The sequence below is a fragment of the Crocodylus porosus genome, unplaced genomic scaffold (genome assembly GCF_001723895.1).
Source record: "Crocodylus porosus isolate Cpor-Errol unplaced genomic scaffold, CroPor_comp1, whole genome shotgun sequence".
Classification (NCBI taxonomy): domain Eukaryota; kingdom Metazoa; phylum Chordata; order Crocodylia; family Crocodylidae; genus Crocodylus; species Crocodylus porosus.
This window is the reverse complement of record NW_017728925.1, coordinates 5356940-5378223: the sequence shown is the minus strand read 5'-3', so window position 1 is coordinate 5378223 and position 21284 is coordinate 5356940. Positions and strand designations below refer to the sequence as shown.

The 21284-nt window shown below is 44.8% G+C and overlaps 1 protein-coding gene across 2 annotated transcripts in view; it reads left to right on the top strand.

The window, feature by feature from the left end:
- WHRN (whirlin) overlaps positions 1–21284 on the top strand; it is a 108318-nt gene that overhangs the window by 42514 nt on the left and 44520 nt on the right. For both annotated transcript variants that reach the window (XM_019540628.1, XM_019540627.1), the window contains exon 3: positions 4539–4664. In XM_019540628.1, the coding sequence (XP_019396173.1) occupies positions 4539–4664 (126 nt within the window). The remainder of the gene's footprint in view (positions 1–4538; positions 4665–21284) is intronic.

Genomic DNA, 21284 nt, shown 5'->3' with positions numbered 1-21284 from the left:
GGGTCTGAAGGGCTGCTCCCTATTGTGTGGAGCCCAGTCAGGTGGATGAGCTCTGAAAACAGCTGGGGCAAAAGAGTGACTAGTTTGTGGACCCTGATGTGGTTTAGGGGAACAACCTGTTAGGCTAGTTTCTGGGCACACACAGAAGCAGAAATGTAGGCACCTGTAAAACTTTAATATCAATAACTGAGTCATCTCTAGGCACAATCTTCAGGAGTACAGTTTTGGACTGAGATGCCCAAATTCCACGTTAGGTACCTAAAACTCTCTGGGGACCTGACTGCCAGCAGGTGTGCAGCTTACGGACAGAAGGCCTGGAGGTAGCACAATGCACACATTAGGGGCTCACAGGGTTTAGCATGCTGGGTGCAAATTTGGTGCTGAGCACTTCTGACAAATTTTTATTGACTATGGGAAAGTGACCTAAATTTTTATTGGCTATGGGAATGTGCCATTGCCTAGGCCCCTTGATATCAATGAGTGCTTTGCTTAAATGGAGCCTGCAGGATGGTTCTCAAAGAAAAGGCCTGATTTTCCTCTCTTCCTACTCCATATTGCTTTTCTTTGTAAAATAGTTACAGTGAACTCCATGATGGAGTAGCAGCACCAGGTATCTGCTGCTGCTGTTAGGAATGGCCGTTCACCCTGGATTTGTGAGTATATTCTCCAGTTCTCCTTACTACTGGGTAGGGCAGACATTTGTATGGAAGGAAGGAAGGAAGAAGGAGATTGCTCACTGCATAATTCATCTCTTGCCGTCTGCTTTGAAGCCGCAGCCTTTACACATCAGTAACTATTTTACTAGAGCTGGCTTGAGATGTTGCAAGGAGCACTGATCCAAAGGTCAAGGCTTATGTTGTTTCAGAACATCACTATCCTGCCATCCTCCTTTCATTGCATTGATCCTTTTCTTTTATTGAATCTTCTGGAAGGAGAGGTCACTTGGAGAAACTTTGTCCTTTTGGGCTACTGACTTGCTCTGTGGCTACGTGTTAACATAATGGGAAGAGAAAATAAAAGCTCTGTTGCATAGCCCATATGATAACTTTTAATTAGTCTGTAATCAATTAAAGTAGTCTAATGCTCACAAAAGAACAGGGAGTTGTGGGACAGCCCTAGCTGGTTCAAAATAGCATGGGCCCATCAAGCTTATGGAAGTACAGGGATTTGCACCTGCTAAGGATCTGGCCAACAGGAAAACTATTTGGGACCCGGGATTTTAGGGATCTCTTCCAAGCTCTGCCACGTACTCTTGGACACGGACAAGCCAATTTGTGGAGTGGGGTTTTAACCTCTGCCTCTATAAAGCAGGAATAACAACAAGAATACTTGCCTCACGTGGGACTATGGGGCTTAGTTATGGTTTAAGAGCTGTGAGATCTTCAGTGATAAGTTACCCTGGCACGAATGTTCAAAGTCGCTTAGTAGTAGTATTTGTAACTGGGAAGTAAAAAGAGGCTATTTATTTGACCTTGCTTGCCAGTATCTGCTTGGATGTTTAGTATTGCAATACTACTTAGAAGCACCGCCTGAGATCAAGTCCCTGCTGTGCTAGGTGCTGTACACTGTGTAAGAGGCAGTACCTGCTCCAAAGAGCTCAGAAACTGAGTAACAAAGAATTGTTCATTCTTTGCCCAGGTTCACAAATGGGGGATTGAAGCACTGAGAGGTGAAGTGATGTTCCCAAGGAGGTTGTGGCAGAGGTAGGACTTAACCCCAGATCTTCAGGAGAGTCCCTTCACCACAAAGCCACCATCTTTCTCTTCCTCCCCTTCATCTAGTCCTCCAAAACCAGGTATAGCAGGGGTCGTTAACATTTTTGGACAAGTGCCAAAACCACCCGCGACCTTGACTTGTAAGATGTTGGCATGCCAAGGGCTGATAGCAGGGCAGCCACAAGATGCCCAATCCTTGTAGTGGCAGCTCAGCCCCTGCCCCTTCCCCAAGGTGTGAGTGCCAAGTAAAAGGCCTACACATGCCTGGGATTCCCTACCCCTGAGGCATAGCCACCCACTTATCTCTCTGCTTTTTACTTCAGTCACTTGGCCCAGGATCTAATTGTATGGGTTTATTACCCACTGTAGTCAGCTTTATCTGTACCCAGCCCCAAAATGTTGACATCTTAACCTCTGAGTTCTGGGATTGAGATTGGGTATCCTTGCATCTTGTAATTCCTCCTTTCCCTCACTTGACAAAGCTCTGTCAGGTCACTTCACAGCTCTTCTTGCAGCTCTCCCAGCTTTTCCTCAGAGCCTTTAAACTGCACAGAGCTTGTTGCAGGTTCGGGGCCTCTGAATTCTGATCTATCCCATATCATCTTCATGGCAAATGCTATCCTGCCTGTGGTACAGCATCAGTATGTCAGGTAAGGTGCCTTCTTGAGAGCAGTGGGGAGCTGAGAGGTATTCGTGTTCCAGGTAATTTTCCATCTGCTTCCCTCACGCCATCTGGACATTGGCCTCCTCTGCTTCTGTGGGTGGTGTTAGGATGGAAAGTCCCCTCTGGCACTGCCACAGGACCCTGGGTATATGCATAGCTGCATATGTCCAACAGGGCCTGGGCATGAGCTGTCACAGGGGTGGACAGCTGTCTTAGCAGCTGGTCCCTCCAGGGGAAGTTTAGAAAAGCTGAACAGCTGCTCTCTCTGGGCATTGAAGGACTCTGCTTTGCTTTTCACTGCAGTTCAACCTGTGCCTCCCCACGCTTTATTTTTAGCTGCTGATGCTGGCAGTTTTCTTTAGGTGCCTTGGTACTACAGGACATATGGTTGAATTATTAGGGGAAGAGGAAGAGCAAAGAGTGCACTGTGGCGGGAGGGTCTAGATTTTTCTCTCCCAGCCATGTATCTCATCTGACGTACAACCATAGGCCACTTCAATTTGTCTCAGCTCCTGACTCAGTAAAGGCTCCTTTAATTTGCACCATACATCTTCTATTTCCTTTGGTGATGAATCATCTGCTCCATGCAAGTCTGTCTCCCAGTGTCTCCCCTGAACCCCCTGTTGGGCTCCTGTCTGCTTAGCCTTCTCCCAGGCTTTCTCTAACTCCCGAGTCAGTCACCCAGACCCTGTATGTTTCTGCACCATTGCACTTCATCCTCCTTATTCGGGGTGCAGACATATGACCCTTTATCATTAGTGTGACTTACTTCTGTTTCCAAATCCATGCAAGTCATGCTGGTGTCTGTCTGAAGCACACAGATGACCAAGATGGCTGTCTGCAGTTGGCACCATTACAGCACATGGCCATTAGGTGTAGGGAGCTGGCCATAGCATGCTGCACTGAACAAAGTGTTACCCTGGCATGGAATTGGAGCTGCAGAGACATCACCAGTACACAAGTAGACAAGATTCTTTGGGTAAATGTGATATCTTTTATTAGATCAAGTAAATAGTTGGAAAAAAATTGCTCTTTGCAAGCTTTCGAGCACAAACACCCTTCCTTTTGCCCAAAAGTGTTGCAAAAAACAATTTTTCTCTCCCTTTGCCCAAAAGCTTGCAAGGAACAATTTTCCCAACTATTTAGTTGGTCTATTAAAAGATTTCTCACTTACCCAAAGAATCTTGTCTGCCTATGTCCTTATACCAACACAGCTACAACCAGCACCACCAAAACACAAATGTAATTTAAACCAGTGTAGATACTCCTACTTTCGAAGGGGTAACTTTACCCCCAGACTTGCACTATCATAGAGCCATACATCATGTGTTTACTCAATAGTTGCACAAGTGGAAAGCTGGATTACTCCTGTGTTGTGTGCCCACACCCCTGTGGTCTACCCTTAGAAAAGTGTTCTTCCTTAACACAAGACGATGAGCTCTGCCAGAGACTCCTTGTATATATTTAAAACTTTGTATCAATTGGATAAATGCTCTTTGCAGGAAGATGTGTTCCTTGTCTACATCATCCTCTTAACTCTGCCCCTTTTCCAGTCCGGCCCCACACTCACTGTAAAGTGTGGGCACTTGTATTGTGTCCTTACCTGGTGTAGATCATAAGGTAATGATGTAGTACCTGAAGGCCACTTATTCCAAAAGTGGGAGAGAGCCACAACTAGTGCTCTGTTTTGCTAGGGTAAAGGAATTGGATCCACTCCTCCATCCTGCACATCGTATGGGGCTTCCACAGCCTGCCTGGAAAGCTAGCAATAGGAGCATCTAGGACTCCTCTTCCCTCCTTTGCCTTGCACCAGACAACCAGCCAGGGAGATGCACAGCAGCTGCCCCAGGGAAAGGTGAGCAGCACCCCTGGTTCACGCTAGAGCTGGAGGTAACTGAGCAGTGGCTCCACATGTCTCTTGCCTGCAGCAATGAGGCCAAATCAGACACTTCAGCTTTAAAAATCACAAGGATCGCATTGTCTGTTCACAGGCAAAAACAGGCTGTCTTGTAGCTGTTCTGCAAGAGCCACAGTTTAGTATCCTCGTGGCCAGAGGTTGGCCATCGCTGGCGTCGGAGATCCGGAACAGGGACAGCACCCATCTGACACCTGTAATTACTGTCTATGTCCATCTAAATGGCAGCTCTCCCTCCCTGCAGGTGAACCTCGTGCTGAATGAAGGGAAATCCCTGGGTCTCATGATCCGAGGCGGAGCAGAATATTCTCTGGGCATTTACATCACTGGCGTGGATAAAGGCTCTGAAGCTGAAAGCACCGGCTTGAAGGTAAGACTGATGCTGGGAATACAGATGATGCTAGGGACCCCTTAGGATTTGGTCATGCATTGACCTGCAGTGTGAGATCCCATTCCTAAGTCATGTGGCTGCCACAGTCACAAGGCTGGTGCACAGGGTCTCTGGTCACTTAGCTGTAGAAATGCCCCTTGGGCTATGCCATACTCTTAGTGAAGGAAATGCAGTGCACGTAGAGGCTGATTCTCATGGGTGGGTCCTTAAAACACTTTGACAGTGCTGCCATATGGGGAAGGAGTACAGTGCACACTGAAGTGTGCTCACCCCCTCCAGAGCAGCCTGGGTCTGTCCATGGGCAGCAGTGCCCTGCACGTGGCAGCTTGTCATCAGCGTAACCTTGTTTTCAGTGGTGATGGAAGTCTCTCTGCCAGGAAAGAGGCTGGAGTTGCTCTCAGCCTAGACATCAGAGACTGCAATCAAAGACAGGTGTCCAGAGGGAAAAGTAAGTGTTTAACCAGTCTCCACCTCCTGTGCTGTCAGCACAGTGAGTTTTCCATTAAAGCAACTGAGCTTGATGCCCCCCCCATGTGTCGTTCACGTTATAACTGATGAGAAACCAGTTCTCACCAGTCATTTGGAGCTGGAGCTTTGAACTACTTACTCGAAGTGCTTGCTCAGGGAGTCTGCATTAGCCACAGCTGTGCTGGGAGGCGCCGGTGACAGCAGGCCCACCACTCCATCTGCATTAGTTTCCCTTGGCTGCAAGGACATTAGCAAGTCAACTCCAGTAGTGATTGGAACCCCAGGGGTTAAATTCAAGGCAGACTGATTGTTTCTCCAGGCAGCCTAACTTGATGCGACTTAGAGCTACTCCTGGGCCCTTCCCTGTCTCCTCCTATCAGGCAGGTTCTCTTACCCTGAGGATCAACTTCTGCTTCAGCTGTAATGTCTCATGTTTGGTGCAATAGCAGATCTTCCTCCAGGGTTGTTTCCTGCCTAGCTGGGTCACCCTGCTGCCCAGAGTTGGGTGCGTGGTTGCTGTTGAGAGAGTATCAGGCAACCCTTCCTTCTTCCATCTAACAGCCCCTCCTGTCTTGTGCTCTGTCCTTGGTAGGGAAGCTGCAGGAGCTTTGCTGCACCTCGAAGACAGGCACTCGGGGCAGATGTGATAAAAACCTGTCTCAGTCTCAGTGCAATTGCAAAGGAGTTGTAAAGGGAAACATTGGACCCTGGGGCATGCCTCCTCTGAGTGTGGCTGGGAACATGTTTAAGAGGCAGGTTTTACACAGTGTAATTTTTTACTCTGTTGTTCAAAATAACCAAGGTGCATTGGCCTTTCTCTAAACAGCTCCTCTCCCCAGAATCATACCTCTGAGCTCTTTGCTGTCATTTCAGTGTTTTTGCTGAACAGTGAGTCAGTTTTTCTTGGGAGTTAACTCTCTCAGCCTGTGGTTAAAGCATAGGATGATGGAAGACTGAATGCCAAGGAGTTGATGTTGTTCCCTCCAGCCAGACACAGTACTGGACTACTGGGCCTTGAGGGACAGTACAGCCTGATCCTACTGCCCCTGGGATGGGCTGATGCACTACTCCCACAGCTGTGCTCTGAGGCCAAAGGCTAATCCCACAACTGCACTGCCTTGGCCCTCTGAAACCACCGTGCTGTGGAGAAAGGATGGACCAAGAGTTAGGGCACTAGAACAAGACATTTTGCTTCAGATCCACACCTCATCAGGGTTTTATGGGGATAAATGCATGAGAGATGGTGATACACTTGGGTATTATGCTAATATGGGCTGTACTAGTACTCCAGAGGGAAGGAGAGCTAATCTTCCCCCAGCTTTTCTACTCGCAGCCAGTCCTGTAAACCTTTGTCCCAGAGCTAAACTTTTTTCATTCTGCTCAGCTTCTTATTCTTGGCCTCTGGGATTTTGGGCGTCTCACCTTGAAACTACATTCCCCATATGCCTGATCTTTTTAAAACAAACAACAGCTGAATTAAAGATGTCCTCAGCAGACATTTACACAAAGTCATAGCAGTGGGCTGCTGGAATATTAAGAGGGGGAGTGTTATCCTGTTGGTATCCACCATAGCACCGAGCTGCTTTTTCCTAAGAGAAGCAGAAAACAGGTGCTAGGTATGGTTGCCTTCAGCTATAAGCAAGTCACTTTTTGATTTGGACGGTTAGTCTACTGAAAGCCAACCTATTTATTCCCCATGTCTGCTGTCCCAGGACTGGGTGTTCTGTTCCCTGCCCTGCCCACAGAAATACCAAAAGCCTGAGAGATTAGAGGTAGGAGAAGGAAGCAAACTTACAGTATTTTCCTAAGATTACTTTGTGATCAATGTCTCCATGTTGCTCCACGCCCCCTCGTCACCCTGGTGCCTCTTCCACTGACTAGAGAAATTGCTGCTTTTCTTAGTCCAGCCAGACATGCTGATGAGCCCAGCGCCACTGATGGGATGCTGGGGACAAGAGAAAGACAGATGGGGAAAAGTAATAGCAGGCACATCAAGAATACAACCTTCTGTTATTGGCCTCTCTCCTTACTATTACTGTTTATAATACATAGCATGTATTATATGAAGAGAAGACAAACATCATCCCTGCACCGATTATCTCATCTCCGTGGCAAAAAGGGGAGAGAAACAATCACAGAAGCATCTGTAAAAATGCACCCTCTAATCCTTCAATATTTTCTTCCACCTCTGCCAAGCCAGGATTTAATAGGTGGTGTTGTTTTCTATGCAGGGCTTCATGCAGTAAGCATTGTTTTCACATTGGATCCTCTGCTTATTGATTCTTTACGCCTCCCTCCTTGCTTTGCTGTTTTCCAGTCACTGATTTGTGTGTGCCAGCAGGCTGAAGCTTTTCTAAATACCAGGCTGTGTGTGTGTGTTTTGATATAAATACATATATTTCCCTCCCTGATTTGTGTGCACTGCAGGCCATACATTTAGAAATACTTGGTGGATGGGGGAAAATGTCCTTTCATTCTTTTTGCTAAATATTAGGATAATGTTCTGCATTCGCACACTCCTTGAGCTGATGTTAGCAATGACAGAGAGACAAGAGCCTAAGATGTGAAAGAAACTGAAGCTAAGGAGGCTTCCAAGTAGCTTGTTGCACCATGTAAAGGGAAAGATTCTGTATCTGTTTAACAGGGGCTTGCTCCAATGACTGCTGACTTCATTTACTTTAATGGGCAACAGATATCGCTTGAGAAGGCTACGCTGTTTTCTTCAGGGCAGGATGCTTCTATCTGCTCTCAGTTCTATTCCGTATGGTGAACGATGATTTCACAAGTAGATAATATAACTCCAGTTCAAGCATTCCCCCAGGGGGCCAACAAATATCAGGCTTTGAAAGAATGCTCTTATGGTTAGGAGACTGGATAGGATCTCAGTAGCTAAGGATTTAATTCCCTGCTGTGCCACAGGCTTCATGTTATCCTGTGTAAGTAACATAAGAGCAAACCTTAAAATTGCTTCAGGACAGATAGTCAAATGCATAATTGGGTTCAGACTTCCCAAAGTGCCCAGCATCCAGCAATTCTTCGGGCCAGACATTTAAAAAGTTCAGCACCCAACTTGTGAAAACTGAACATCGTTTTCTGGAGTCTCCCTAAATTTCTTTTTGTGCCTCAATTCCCATCTAGAACATGGTCATGATATCACTCTCCTTCAAAGTCTTTGACTGTTTGGACTGTGATTTTCAGCATCAGTGTGGTGTGTTCCAATATCTCCAGCAGAGGGGAGCTCTAGTCTTGATTAGAGTCTCCAGCCACTGCTCCATTAGAAATAACATTGAATAATAGTAGAGTTGCTGAACTAAGGCTCAGACAAGTTACTGTGAAAGGGTCAAGTAGCATATAGTGTGGTATGCTAGCTAGTTTATGGGATATGTAAATCAAGGTTCCTGGTGTTTATGCATGGTTTTTCTACTGGCTTCCTGTGCAAAAGTTTCAAACTTAGTGTATGAAGTTAGATGTCTACAATCATATTTAGATACGCAAATATTTTAGGAGTCTAAGCATAGCATTCATTAATTATTTGCATTGCAAGTGCACCTCAGAGGTCCAGATATGTTGTGCTGGGTGCTGTACCTAACAATATCATGGTCCCAATGCCAAACAGATTGCAGTCCATATATTGGATGAGAGACAACAGGTGGATACAACAAACAGACTTGCAGGGGGGGTGGGGAGGACAGCAAATGTGCTGCCCTGGCTTGATTTCCAAAGGCAGGGCTCACCCCTCGAGCTCCCAAGAAAGCCAGGCAAAGTTGGCCTTCTCTGTTTTGAAAGCTAACTCCCTAATGTCTCTGTGTCTCAAGTCTCCCAGATGCAAAATGAGAATAAATAATATTGCTTGTTGGGGCACAGTGGTTGTTGAGGACTTTCTGATTCTTATATGAAAAGTGCTATAGAAGTTCAAAGCATTAGTTGATACTTCAGAGATCCAGCTGCTTGCCAGCTAGTTAAAAACCTCACTATTTCAAAGTTTCACAGCTAGAACATTACAGCCAAGAGCAGGGTACTCTTCAGGTGTCAGAAGAAAACAGTCTTGATCAATATAACTGATTAATATTTAAATAGTTATGCCCAGGGCCTTGGCCATATTTGATATTTATTTTTCTGCAAACTTCTGATTTTCATGAAACTCTGAATAAATTTCCTTAACGAAAAATAACTTATTGGAAAGCTGCCAAGTTAAAAAAAAAACCAACATCATCCATGCATAGAAGATTTTGGTTTGTGCTTTTTGTAATTCTCTTCTGTTGTCTGAAATGAATCCACAAAGGTCCTGAAACTCTTCCCATTAAAAACAACAAATAACACACTGCTGTTTTGAGCAGGATCCATCTGTGTATCTGTGTGTGTTTGTGTGTGTTGTTCTGAGCAGGATCCGTGTGTGTGTGTGTGTGTGTGAAGACAAAAAATGCTAATGCAATCCTTGGATATGTAGAATAAGTTGTAGAAATCTCTACAGGTTGTAGAAGTCTCTTGTACATGGCATTTGCAAAGCTAATTCTGGACCGTTTTTTTTAAATATTGGTGTATACACTGAAAAAAAATACCAAAATGGAATATGAAGAGAAGACAAACATAAGTGATTTAAAGGGCTGGCATAAAGTACTTACGGCAAAAAAAAACTAAAGGATCTCCGTCTGGTTGTCTTGATCATGGTTTAAAAATACCTTTAGAAAGAGAAAAATAGAAACGTTGCTGAAGTCCTCCAGGGGGAAAAAAAGGGAAGTGAGGATCTGAGCTTTATAATGTGTGAACAGCAAGCAGGAAATATCTTTTCACATGACACAGGAATAGAGCTGGCCTGAAAATGAGAATTTGGGGCAAAATTCAGTATTTTTCCAGTCAAACTACTGCCTCCTGGTAGTAATAGTTCGGGTGACTTACACCCCCTTTTGCCTTTATGAACTGGGTTCTCAGGCTGGACTGTCTCTGTCATGAAGCATTGACTTCTTCCCTCTTGGAGAGAGAAGAGAGTGTCATCATGCAAGTGTTTCTTTAGTGCATCACGGAAGATGTAGTCTGGCCAGCAATCTCATCCAAAGAGGTAAAAAGGAACATAAGGCACCAGAACTATAACTCTCCCAAAGCACCATGGGGTATATGATGAGTATAAATATTTTGGCTTTTTATTACGTAGCAAAATTTTCTGTAAAAACTCATTACAAAACCCCATTTTCCATCAAAACAGTTTTGACAGGAAATGTTTGACTTAGTCCTACATAATAGCAAGAAAGCACATAAACCAATCTATGTACTTTACCAGAAAAAAAGAATTCCATCCATCTCCTTCCTTCACAGACAGGCCATTGAGTTGTAATTACTCCCTGTTAGGATATTAGCAATACTGACAACTGCAAGAGAAAATACAACACAAATGTTGGGAACACATATAGACAGGTACATTAAAGGATAGAAAGAAACCAGCTGTTTAGAGCTGGTAACTCTGTATTATCCCATATGGGACAGAATGTAAAACTCATTTAAAAATCTGAGCTTTATTTGGTGGAGGAATGGGAAATGTTTCAAGGAAAATGAGGCTATGTATGGAAGTGTTAAGGGGATGTTGGATCTTTTGCTGATGGGCCATTATCCTGGGTTGGAAATGAATAATGATAGAAAGCTGGTATCCACTGACAACTGTTTGTTTTGACCTCTGTGAAAAAAGCAAGGTGGGTGGAAAGCTGTTGGAATGGAAAATTTTCAGCTGGAATACTGGATTTTTGATTGAATACGTTTCACAAAAATGTCTGCTTTTCACAGAAGATGTAGATGGGGTTATTGAAAAAGCTAAAAGTTAACGAACCAAAAAAAAACCCCAAACCCCACCATGGCTACATCACTGCCATGACCGTACATCAGGAGAAAACTGAGGTAGCATGATGCAGTCTTACCACAATGCCTGGCATGTAGAGAAAGACAGCATGAGGTATTTGGTCTACAACTATAACCACACAGTGCTGCAGCACTTCAAAAATGAATGATTTTATTTTCCAGATGAAATACTTGTTTTCATGGGTTTGGGTTTTTTTTTTTTACTGAAAACTCAGTTTTCCGTAGAACAATTCAACAAATCATTTTTAAGGTGCACCACATTTCTGAGGGAAAACATCATGCCTGTCCTGAAATAAGATAAACCCACCATCCTGCAAACAACCAAATCCGTGCAGAAGTCTCATCCTTGTTCCACAAACATCCACATCACTGTCGGCTCCTTCCTGAGCAACGCCCAGAGGTATTGAATCCTCACAGTTCCCACTGAAAGGAATAGGCAGCGAGGATGCTCAGCACCTCCAGGGGATTTTCAGCTCTTTACAGCACAATCCCCAAACTAGCTTCAACTGCAGAACAGCTTAATCAGCATCTTTACTAGCTCTCTTAGCAGGTAGGCTCTGAAGTTGGCCAGACTGGAAGATGAACTATCACGTTACTGGTAGCCAGGGTCCTTATAAGTCAATGTAGAGACATACTGATGGGAGGCAATGTGAAATGGTACCAATTATGAGCTACTACTTTGGCTAGATGAGTAAAACTCTCCTTTACCGTGATGCCTACAAAAAACCTCATAATGGTTAGGCAGCACGTGTGCTGAAATCATTGTCCATCTTGTTAACCAGTAGTATCATATTGTTCCCTGGGGCTCCCATTGTGTGTCAACAAGGTGTCTCTTGTCTTAAACTATAATATCTTGGGGGCAAAAGCTGTCTTTTTCCCCTGTGTGTGCTTAGCACCTAATACAGTGAGACTTCTAGGTGGTGACTTGTGCTCCTAGGTGATATCATAACATAACTAATGCATAAGTGAATTCACATCCATCTTGCAATATTGATCAGTGCCATATTTGCTTCTGAAGTATTTTTAAAAGAAAAATATATATAACCAAAGCCAAAGAGGGACCTAGGCATATTAAAGAACACTGGGATGTTGGCCTCTTACATGTCCATCTCTATCAGGCACTATACACAATTATTCATCCAGGCAAGATACCTGTCTCAGGTATTAGATCCTGCAACAGTCCATGCATCCTCAGGAGATGTCTCTGTGTATTTAGTGCTGATATACTAAATCCCTTAGTTAAGGGCCAATTCAAAGCCTGTTAAAGTCAATGAAAAGATTCCTACTATATCAATGAAGTCTGGATTGTGTCCTTTTTGTGTTTAGAGGAATAGCTTTGGATTTTGGTTTGTATGAACAACATATGGAAAAGACAGTCAACCAGTACACTTCCAAGACTTTGCAGGAATGTCCATCTTCTGAAATTTCCCTGGGCAAATGACCAGATGTCCCAAGTCTTCCCCATCTTCCCTTACAAGACTCTGCCACAGTCTAACACATCCCATGGTCAGAAAGATTTTTTTCTCAACACTCAGCCTAAAATGTATTGATGTGGGGCCTGATCCAAAGCCCAGTAAAATTAGTAACAGTCTTGCCATTGACTTTGGTGGGTGTTGAATGAGGTTTTTAATTTCCATTCATTAAGGCAAGTTAGATCCTTGAGATGCACAATAGAGAAATCCTCCCAATCCTTGAAGTTTACATCCCACTGATATATTATAGATTGCCTGTGCTTAGCTTGCCACCTAGCCAAATTACACTTCTTTAATCTTTTTTCATAAATCAATCCCTTCAAACCTCTCATCACTTCTCTTGCTCTCTGAACTCCTGTTAATCTTTCTAGTAATATGCATTGGCCTCCTTTGATATCCATCATCAGCCAAGGTCTACTCAGCATCGCTACTTCCCTCCTGTTGAATCTGAGCTTCCCAGATTATTATGCTCCCCACATTAACTCCCTTTTTCTAAGTCAATTCTTTTTCTCCTGCCCAGGTTCCTACACTCTCCAGGTCTCTTTGTTATTACTCTATCCCAAATGTTCTTCCTGATTCCTTCCAATAAGGTATTATCTGCAAATTTCATTTAACCTCCCACTTCTTGTGCATTAATGATGTTAAATAAGGCTAGTGCTAATACTGAACCCTGCAGTATCCCATTAGTCACATTGCTTCCAGCTCAATTCAATGCTATTTAGCATTATCTTTTGTTTAAAATCTATTAGCTAGTTTTCAATCCACATGCCTGCTTTCCTCCAAGCTAGTTTGAATTGATTTTTTTTCAAGATATTGCGAGATGTATTGTCAACTTCTTTACTGAAATCCTGATAATTTTTATCCACTGCATATTCCTGTATCCAGTCGTTTTACAATTCTCCCCAAAGAAACAGCCAAGCTGGTCTATCAGATTTTGTTCTTTATATTATTCCTCCTGTAATGGCTCCATTGCCCTCTGTGGGACATACTTACTCAGCACCCACATTTCATATCGGGTTTTCAAAATAGCTTATCTCTTCGGAAGAGCGCTCTTCCGATTACTCCTCCTGTAATGGCTCCATTGCCCTCTGTGGGACATACTTACTCAGCACCCACATTTCATATCGGGTTTTCAAAATAGCTTATCTCTCACTTAGGCTTTGAAATAAGGAGCCAAATTTCTAAAAGAGCTCAGGACCTCGTAGTTCCCGTGGCGTCACTTGATTTGCTGTACATCTCTGAAAGTCTGGCTACTTACTTAAGTTCTAAATGGGACCTTTTCTGAAAATCTGGGTCTAAAGATCCAGTATAGTGACTTTTTTTCATCTCACCCATGCTGTACTGAGGTTAGGAGTGAGACCCATAATGCAGCAGGGTTTTTTTAAGGTAAAACATTTGCCTTTTCCCAGTCTTTTTTACCTTCCCAGTTGCCCTTGACTTTTGAACAATGATGATCTGTGTTAATCAGCAGAATCACTTGCTATGCTTGCCGAAGGTACATCATGTGGTCAGACTGATTTGTGTATGCTGAGAACATTTCCAAATCTTCTTTCAACCATGACTATTTTCACAGGATTTTTCTTCTTTATTAAATGTTCCAACATATTCATGTATTTTGTGTGCTGTTCCTTTGTACATATTAATATTCCAGGAGCACTGAAAGGTCCTGATATAATTTGGAGTCTTAATGTGCTAGGTATTGTCCAAACAGATCATTAGAGACCATCCCTGCCACACAGATCTTAACATCTAAATACAACAAGGGCAGGAGGTGAGAGGAAAGCATGAAGTGACTTGCCTGAGGTCACGCAGCAGGTCAGTAGCAGTCAGGTTTACAGCCTAGTCCCACGCCAGGATCTTTGCTGCTAGACTACCTAGTATGGTCTTGCTAAGACCGTGTACTGGTCTTACCCTGAGACCTTGTGCTGCAATCTGTCCCGTGCTGCCCCAGAACCTGAGGTGCCGGCTCTCACCACAAGCTCAGGTCTCTGACACCTCCATTTTCCTTCTCCAGCTCTCTCCCTAGGCAACTTATTAAAAGATGGCTTGCTGGGTTTTTTTGGGCCACCATGACAAAAATTAAAAGATGCCTCATTAAAACTGCATGGCCGTCTTGTATAAAAAAACCATGAAAATTTAATATGCGCAATGGAAAACTATTAAAGATTCATAATTGCAATAAAACTGTGATAGAATTTGAATTTTGATCATTTTAGTGCTGCAGTGAGCCAGCCCCTCCTTATTTCAGCAGCAGAAACCCCTTCCAGGGCAGCTTGCTCAGTGCACTGAAGAGACCTAGGGGCTGATGCTCATTACCCAGTTCATTCAGGGCTTCTTCACCCTGCTGCACATTCCTCCTGGCATGTTCAGCTCTTGTGTAATTTCCCTTCCTTGTTAGTAATTTCTTGAGTGTTGGTTTAATGTCGATGGAGCACAAAGGGAATCTGGGGCAATTTGTAGGCTCTGCTCTCTGGCAGCATCCAAATTCGTCAGTTCAAATGAACTGCCAAATTTGCTCTCCTGTGTCAGAGTTCCTCTGCCACCTTCCCTTCCATTTGCTGGATTCTGGATATAGCCAGCTGTCTCCCTTGTCTGCTTCTACAGCCAGTACCGGTTCTTGGGGGTCTGATCCTGAAGCACTTGCCTCCAAGGTAAGGGCTAAAGGGAAGCAAGCAAAAGGAGAGCGATACACTGCTCTGAGTCTGCTGTTCCAAGCCCTTTACCAGGCCGGGCAGCTAGAATCCATCAAGGCTGAGTAAACCAGCATTCATTCCAACTACTCATTCCCACGTCCATTTGTGCACCTGTGCCTTTCAGAGGCTGTTTTATTTGTGTGAATTTTTTCCTTCTTCCCCTTGCACTTTAGCGGCTGGTGCCTCAGTGGTGCTCAGCCTAGTGGCAAATGGGACAGCAGGCAGGGCATGGGGACACTGGTTCTCTCCTGAGTAGCTGTGTGACCTTGCATTCCCCTTCCTTATGCATCCTGGCCTTTTTTTCCCTAACAGCTTCCTCTGCGCAGCTCCTCAAGTGCTAGCAATGCCAGTACTTGTAAAGCATCAGTTGCTCCCAGTGTTTCGACCACCAGTCCACATGCACCTGTGATAGCAACAGTAGGGAATTCTCTATAAGTCTTGGTTTTCTCATCTGTACAATGAGGGAGAAGGAGAAGTTAGCACATCTTGGTAACCTCTTTGAGCACTGTCAGAGAAAGCTGCTCTGCAGCGCAACAAGCGAGTTGTACTCAGGAGCGGGAGTTTCCCGTACCCGTGGAGAGGCCATGCTGGCTGACGGAGTCTCTGTCGTTGCAGTGGCAGACTCTGAGCCTGCTGGAAAAGGCCATTTTCATGTGGGCTGCATGAATAAGGCTCAGGTTACTGCACCGGGGCCGTCTGTTAGAGACACATGATAGTCAGATGCTGCTTCAACTGGAACAGAACGTTACAGAGGTAGGTCTTGAGAAGGGGCAGCAGCAGGACTCATTTCCGATATTCCTGGTCCATGTCTGCATTTAGTTGGCAGTTCAGGGAACACTGGGCCTGATTCTTTCTTGTGTTTGGCTTTACCCGATTTAACTTGTTGACTCCAGGGGGATTGCACACAGGAAGGGACTGAGGACCTAAAGCTGTAGCAGACATTTGACACTAGTGGAATAATATGCTCTCATAAAAGAGTTTCTTCCTAACCTCTATTAGCTGCTGGGTGGTGCATGCTCAGAAGCATGAGGCCTCATATCCCTGGCAGGTTTTTAATCTATTTCCAATTGTGAATGTCCTTGTGATCTGTATGACAATATAACCAGGTCACTTTTATGTTCTTGGATGTCGATGCTCTTTACAAGACAAGAACATATTATTCCCATTTTACAGATGCGGAAGTTGAGGCAGAGAGCGGTGAAGTGATTTGTTCAAAGCAACTCAGCTGGCCAGTGGTATAAATTATAGATACCTGTTTGGAGCCCCTTAGATCTCATATATAGTCCAGTCCCTTTTTGACGCCTGCCACATCTCTACTCTGAATCTTATAGTAGTGAGTTCCCCAACTTAATGATCTGCTGCACCCAAATGGGACTCTTTCTCAGTCTTAATGTACAAGTGTTCAACTTAAGTTTATGTCCCCTGTTCTTCTGTTATGAAGAAAGGTAAATACTAATAGGAGCATCTGACTTATCTTCTCCAACTCTTTCATTATTTTGTATACCTCTAACATGTCCTCTCTCGTGCATCTCATCTCTACATGTCAAGAACCCTAATCTTTTCAGTCTGTCCTTTCCTGGCAGCTTTTCTCTCGTGCTGATCATTCTGTTGCCCTTCTTTGAACCTTTTCAGCTATTTTGTCTGCTGTCTCCTTTCTGCGAGGGGGATGCTCAGGACTGCAGAGAGTATTCAAGGTGAGGTCATTCCATAATGGCATTAGAATAATTTTAAAGCTATTCTCGATACTTTTCTTAACATGACCTTACAGCTTGTTTCCTTTTTTAACCGCCATTGCATACTGAACAGCAGTTTCCATTGAACAGCTCACAATGATGCTTCGGTCTTTTTTCCCCCTGTAGTTACTGTTAATTTAGAATCCATCAAAGTATGTTAGCTATTCAGAGTGTTCCTTCCAATGTGCTTCACTTTACACTGTTCCACAATGAATTTTACCTGCTATTGTGTTGCCCGGTTATCTAATGTTATTACGTGCTTTGTGTCAGTCCCAGCTAACCTCAGAATGCAATGTCATCTGCAGACCTTTTCACTCCCGTGGTCACCCCTCATCAGGCTGTGAAAAGCACCTTAACTTCTTCCACTTCCAGACTCATGCTTATTTGCACTCACAACTATCAATGCGATTTTCATGTCACCTTGGAGATTGTGGCAGTCACGCCCTGGATAACCAGGGGATGAAAGGGGTCTTAGTTTTTTATCATGTCACTGATTAGAGCTCACCTTTCTGGGGAGTGATGCCAAAGGATCCCAACCCACTTTATAAATTGCACGTAAGGGTAACTTCACCTCCCGCTGACATGCAGCCACCTCTTGCATGGAAAGGACTACAAAACAGAACCGAATATTGCTGTGTAACACAAGTAGGGTGGAGCTTTACAGAGCCTTATCTCTAATTTGGTATTGGACATAGAGGCAGCTGACACAGAGATAAGAACCAAGAGTGTCCAACAGGCTTTTATTGCAGTATTACTCACCCTGCATGTGTCAAGATCAAGCCATTTGCTTTTCTTAATGTGAGTCCTAACTGAATCTCTTAAAGGCACAGCGCATTTGAAGAAAGGGGAAGGAGAAAGCTAATTCTCTTTCCCATTACAGAATGTCTTTGTAACATACATGCACAGGAGCAGGTTTATGAATGAGAGAGCTGAACCATAAGCCCATGGTAGCATGACCCAGCAGTTAGAATCGGGGCCACAGAGATTTCCTTTCTCTGTTCTCAGCATGGAGATCTGCTTTGTCGAGGTTCTCGCCAGCCAGCAGCAGAAGGGGAAGGCAGCCTTCCTGCAAGCTGGCTGACGGTAGGCGGTGCCATTAAAGGAGCCATTTGCATCTTAAGGAGCTCAGCAGGAGATGAAACTTCAGGATGACAAGGAAAGAGACGCTTGTTCTTGTGGACAGCGAGTGCTGTGACCAGATTACCTAATACCCCAGAATACAAAAAGATCTGTAAAGCCCACCAGAGCAGGTGCAGGCTGAAATCTTTTTAACATGTGGTCATTAAAAGGCTGGCCAGTAGAGACTAGTGTTGCTAGGGGTGACATGCGCACACAGTCTTCATCTTCCATCTTCATCATTTTCTGGTGCCTTTGGGTATTCGGTGGTTGGAAACAAACTGGAGCATCATGCACGTGTGCATGCACATACACATACACACAGTGCATTTGCATGTGCTATTAGTGTGACACAAACTCCAGCACATACTGCGTATCATACCGGAGTTTATTGCTCCCAGGCACCATGTTTATGCATGCATCTGGGCCTGCAGCACGCTGAACCAGGTTGGAGCAGCCCTGGCTGGCAGGCGACCTGGGGAGTCAGCCTGCCAGCCTGGGGCTACTCTGACCTGGCTCGAGAGGATGGGGCACAGGTATGCTCCAGCGTGGGGCTAGCTGCCAGGCAGCCTCCGCACTGAAGCACCCTCATGCCCCAGCCAGCCCTGTCAGCATCTACACATGTGTTGCTGTGCACTAAAAAAAACTCCGCTGCAGGATAGTACTTGTATTTACTGCAAGGTTTTATTCTATGCCTCCTAAATTGAAATGGTGGGGCACAGAATAAAACGCTGAAGATGCAATCATTTCAGTTTTTCCATGACATTACAGCGAGGATCCATTTTTTTTGTTTTTGTCAGAGCCAGAGCTTGCCTGCAGCTTGGGGGTGAGCTGATAGTGGGCTGAGAGGCCCCTGAGCTGAAGGGGACCCTGGTCCTTTCCTCCGCAGTGGCAGTGCCCCCCCCACCAGGGCCACCCAGGCGGGCTGCTAGCAGGCCCAGTGCTGCCCCAGCTCGGAAGCAGCACCTGGCCCGATCCAACTCTTACTCAACCCCAAGCTGGGGCAGCACCTGCCCACTACCAGCCCACCCAAGCAGCCCAGAGGGCACTGCCACCATGGAGGGAAGGGCCAGAGTCCCCTGCAGCTCAGAGGCTGCTCAGCCTGCTGGCAGCTGGCCCCTCAGCCATGGGAAAGGCAGATAGACTCTGGCAAAAAAAAATTTAAAAAATGAAAAGGATAGGGCCCCTCACCCTTTTACCTTCAGGAGGTACCTGCTGAAGGCAGAAGTGGCTAGGGGCCCAATCCTTTTCTCTGCAGCGCCTACCTGCCTCTCTCATGGCCGGAGGACAAGCTGACAGCTACATTGCAATTTGCAAAGTTGCAAACAGTTCACAGTGTTGCAAAGTCATTTAAAATCCTCAAAAGTCTTGCATGTCTATACTGTGACGCCATTAAGCCACACACAGTGACATTTTTGGCATGTCTACAAGCACCCCCGCATCCTAAGAGGGCCACACATGTAAGTGCCAAGATGTTTACTGTGGAGTTAATTAGGCAACTCCACAGTAAATGCCTCGTGTAGATGCGCCTACAGAGTAACAATAGTAATAGCAGCACATAGGATAAGATCTTCCTTGGTGGGCTATAAGCTAAGCGAGCTGTGTGAGAGAAAAAGGATAGTGCAGCAGTTAGGTTCAGACTCAGGAGTCTTGCATTCAGTACACTGTTCCTTAGTCTCATAGGGCCAGATCCATAATGGTGCTCAGGTCCCTCACTCCCTCTCATTTCAGTAACAAGTTGGTTGAGAGGTACTGTGATGCCTTTCTCTCTTGAGTATCCATGTCATTCTTGAGGATCCCAGCCCATCATCCCCACAGGTAGCCTCACAGGGTAAGTGTGACTTGCTGAGGGAAGGCCTACCAGGCCTACCTTTTGTTTTGGAAGAGGCTCTTTAAAAAAAACTCCCCCTTGCCTCATCATCATAACTAATGACCTGACCTGTACAGTCTCTTTAATACTGTTTCCAGGAGAACTTACATCCACAAGTGTGTTCACTTTTCTGTGCTGGCACATAAGGTATTTCCATCCTGGAAACTTCCTTTCCTCCATCTCTCCATCCACCTGTAACGACTCTCTTAACAGTTTACCTTTAGGCTGAAAAACAGACCTGCGACCATGCTTTGCACCCCCTCTCATGTGTAAATCCAGTTGATCCTTCATACATCCACAACTCTCAAGCCATCACTGCAGCTCTTCTCTCCAGCGAGTTGAATCCTCTTCCTTTGGAAGATATAGTGTTGAGGACATTTCTTTTCCCAAAAAAGACATTACCTTTAACTCACTCTTCTTGTGTCTCACCTGCATATATACAACAATCTGCCAGGTTGGTTGTGACTATGGCTTGAGCCCAGTAGTGGTAGAAGCGGAGCACAGACGCCTATGCAGATAGCAGTAGTAGGCTCTTTTCTTCTCGGGGAACAGATATGAAAAGGGGTCACAACACAAAATCAGAAAGTTGAAGAGGTCCTTGAGGGACATTTTGTCCTCTCCAGATTCAGACGGTGCTGGTCCTAAACCACCCCCCTCTCCAGCCTCTTCCTGAAAACCTCCAGTGAGGGAGATCCCACAACTTCCCACACAGTGAGAAGTTCACCAGTACATAAGGAGCTGAAATGACTCTGGGCTTTTAAACAAACAACATTGTTGTAACTGCTTAAATAACACTAACACTAGCAATAAATATTCACTCTCTGTGTGCCCAATGTACCATGGCCTTTATTGTCCTCCCTTGGAGCACTTCCAGGAGCAACCTAAACAGTGCTAGTTACTCTGTCATATTGTGTACCCATTGCACCAAATCACTGACTGTGTCCCAAATCTGGCTTGGTTCCCTGGTTTTACACCCAATCCTAAGAGCAGCCTTTGACCCATTGCCTTCTCTTGGCCATTGGGTTTCAAAGGATTTCCTGGGTGAGCTGGCCCTGTCCTCTTAAGCAAGAGTTTCATTTTGCAATCTGAAGCTAGATTGCTCATACGCTCTTAGCCAAGGGTCCCTTTAAATGTCAACTTTATTTTTTTAAGCCCCGCTTCGAAGCAGATTAAAACCAATTGTAGTAACAATTAACTTTGCAAACAGCACCCAAATATGGCTGTTACATGCAGTATAATTCAAGATAATTGTGCGCTTTGTTATTAAGTGGAATTTATTTTATGGCTGTTTGTGTTGGGAGGTGGTGGCACGCCTCTAACTCCTGAGGAACACACAAGGCTCCACGGAAGTGGAAAACATGAGCTTAAATTGTTTTGGGGAGTGATAAAACAGGTTCCTACAG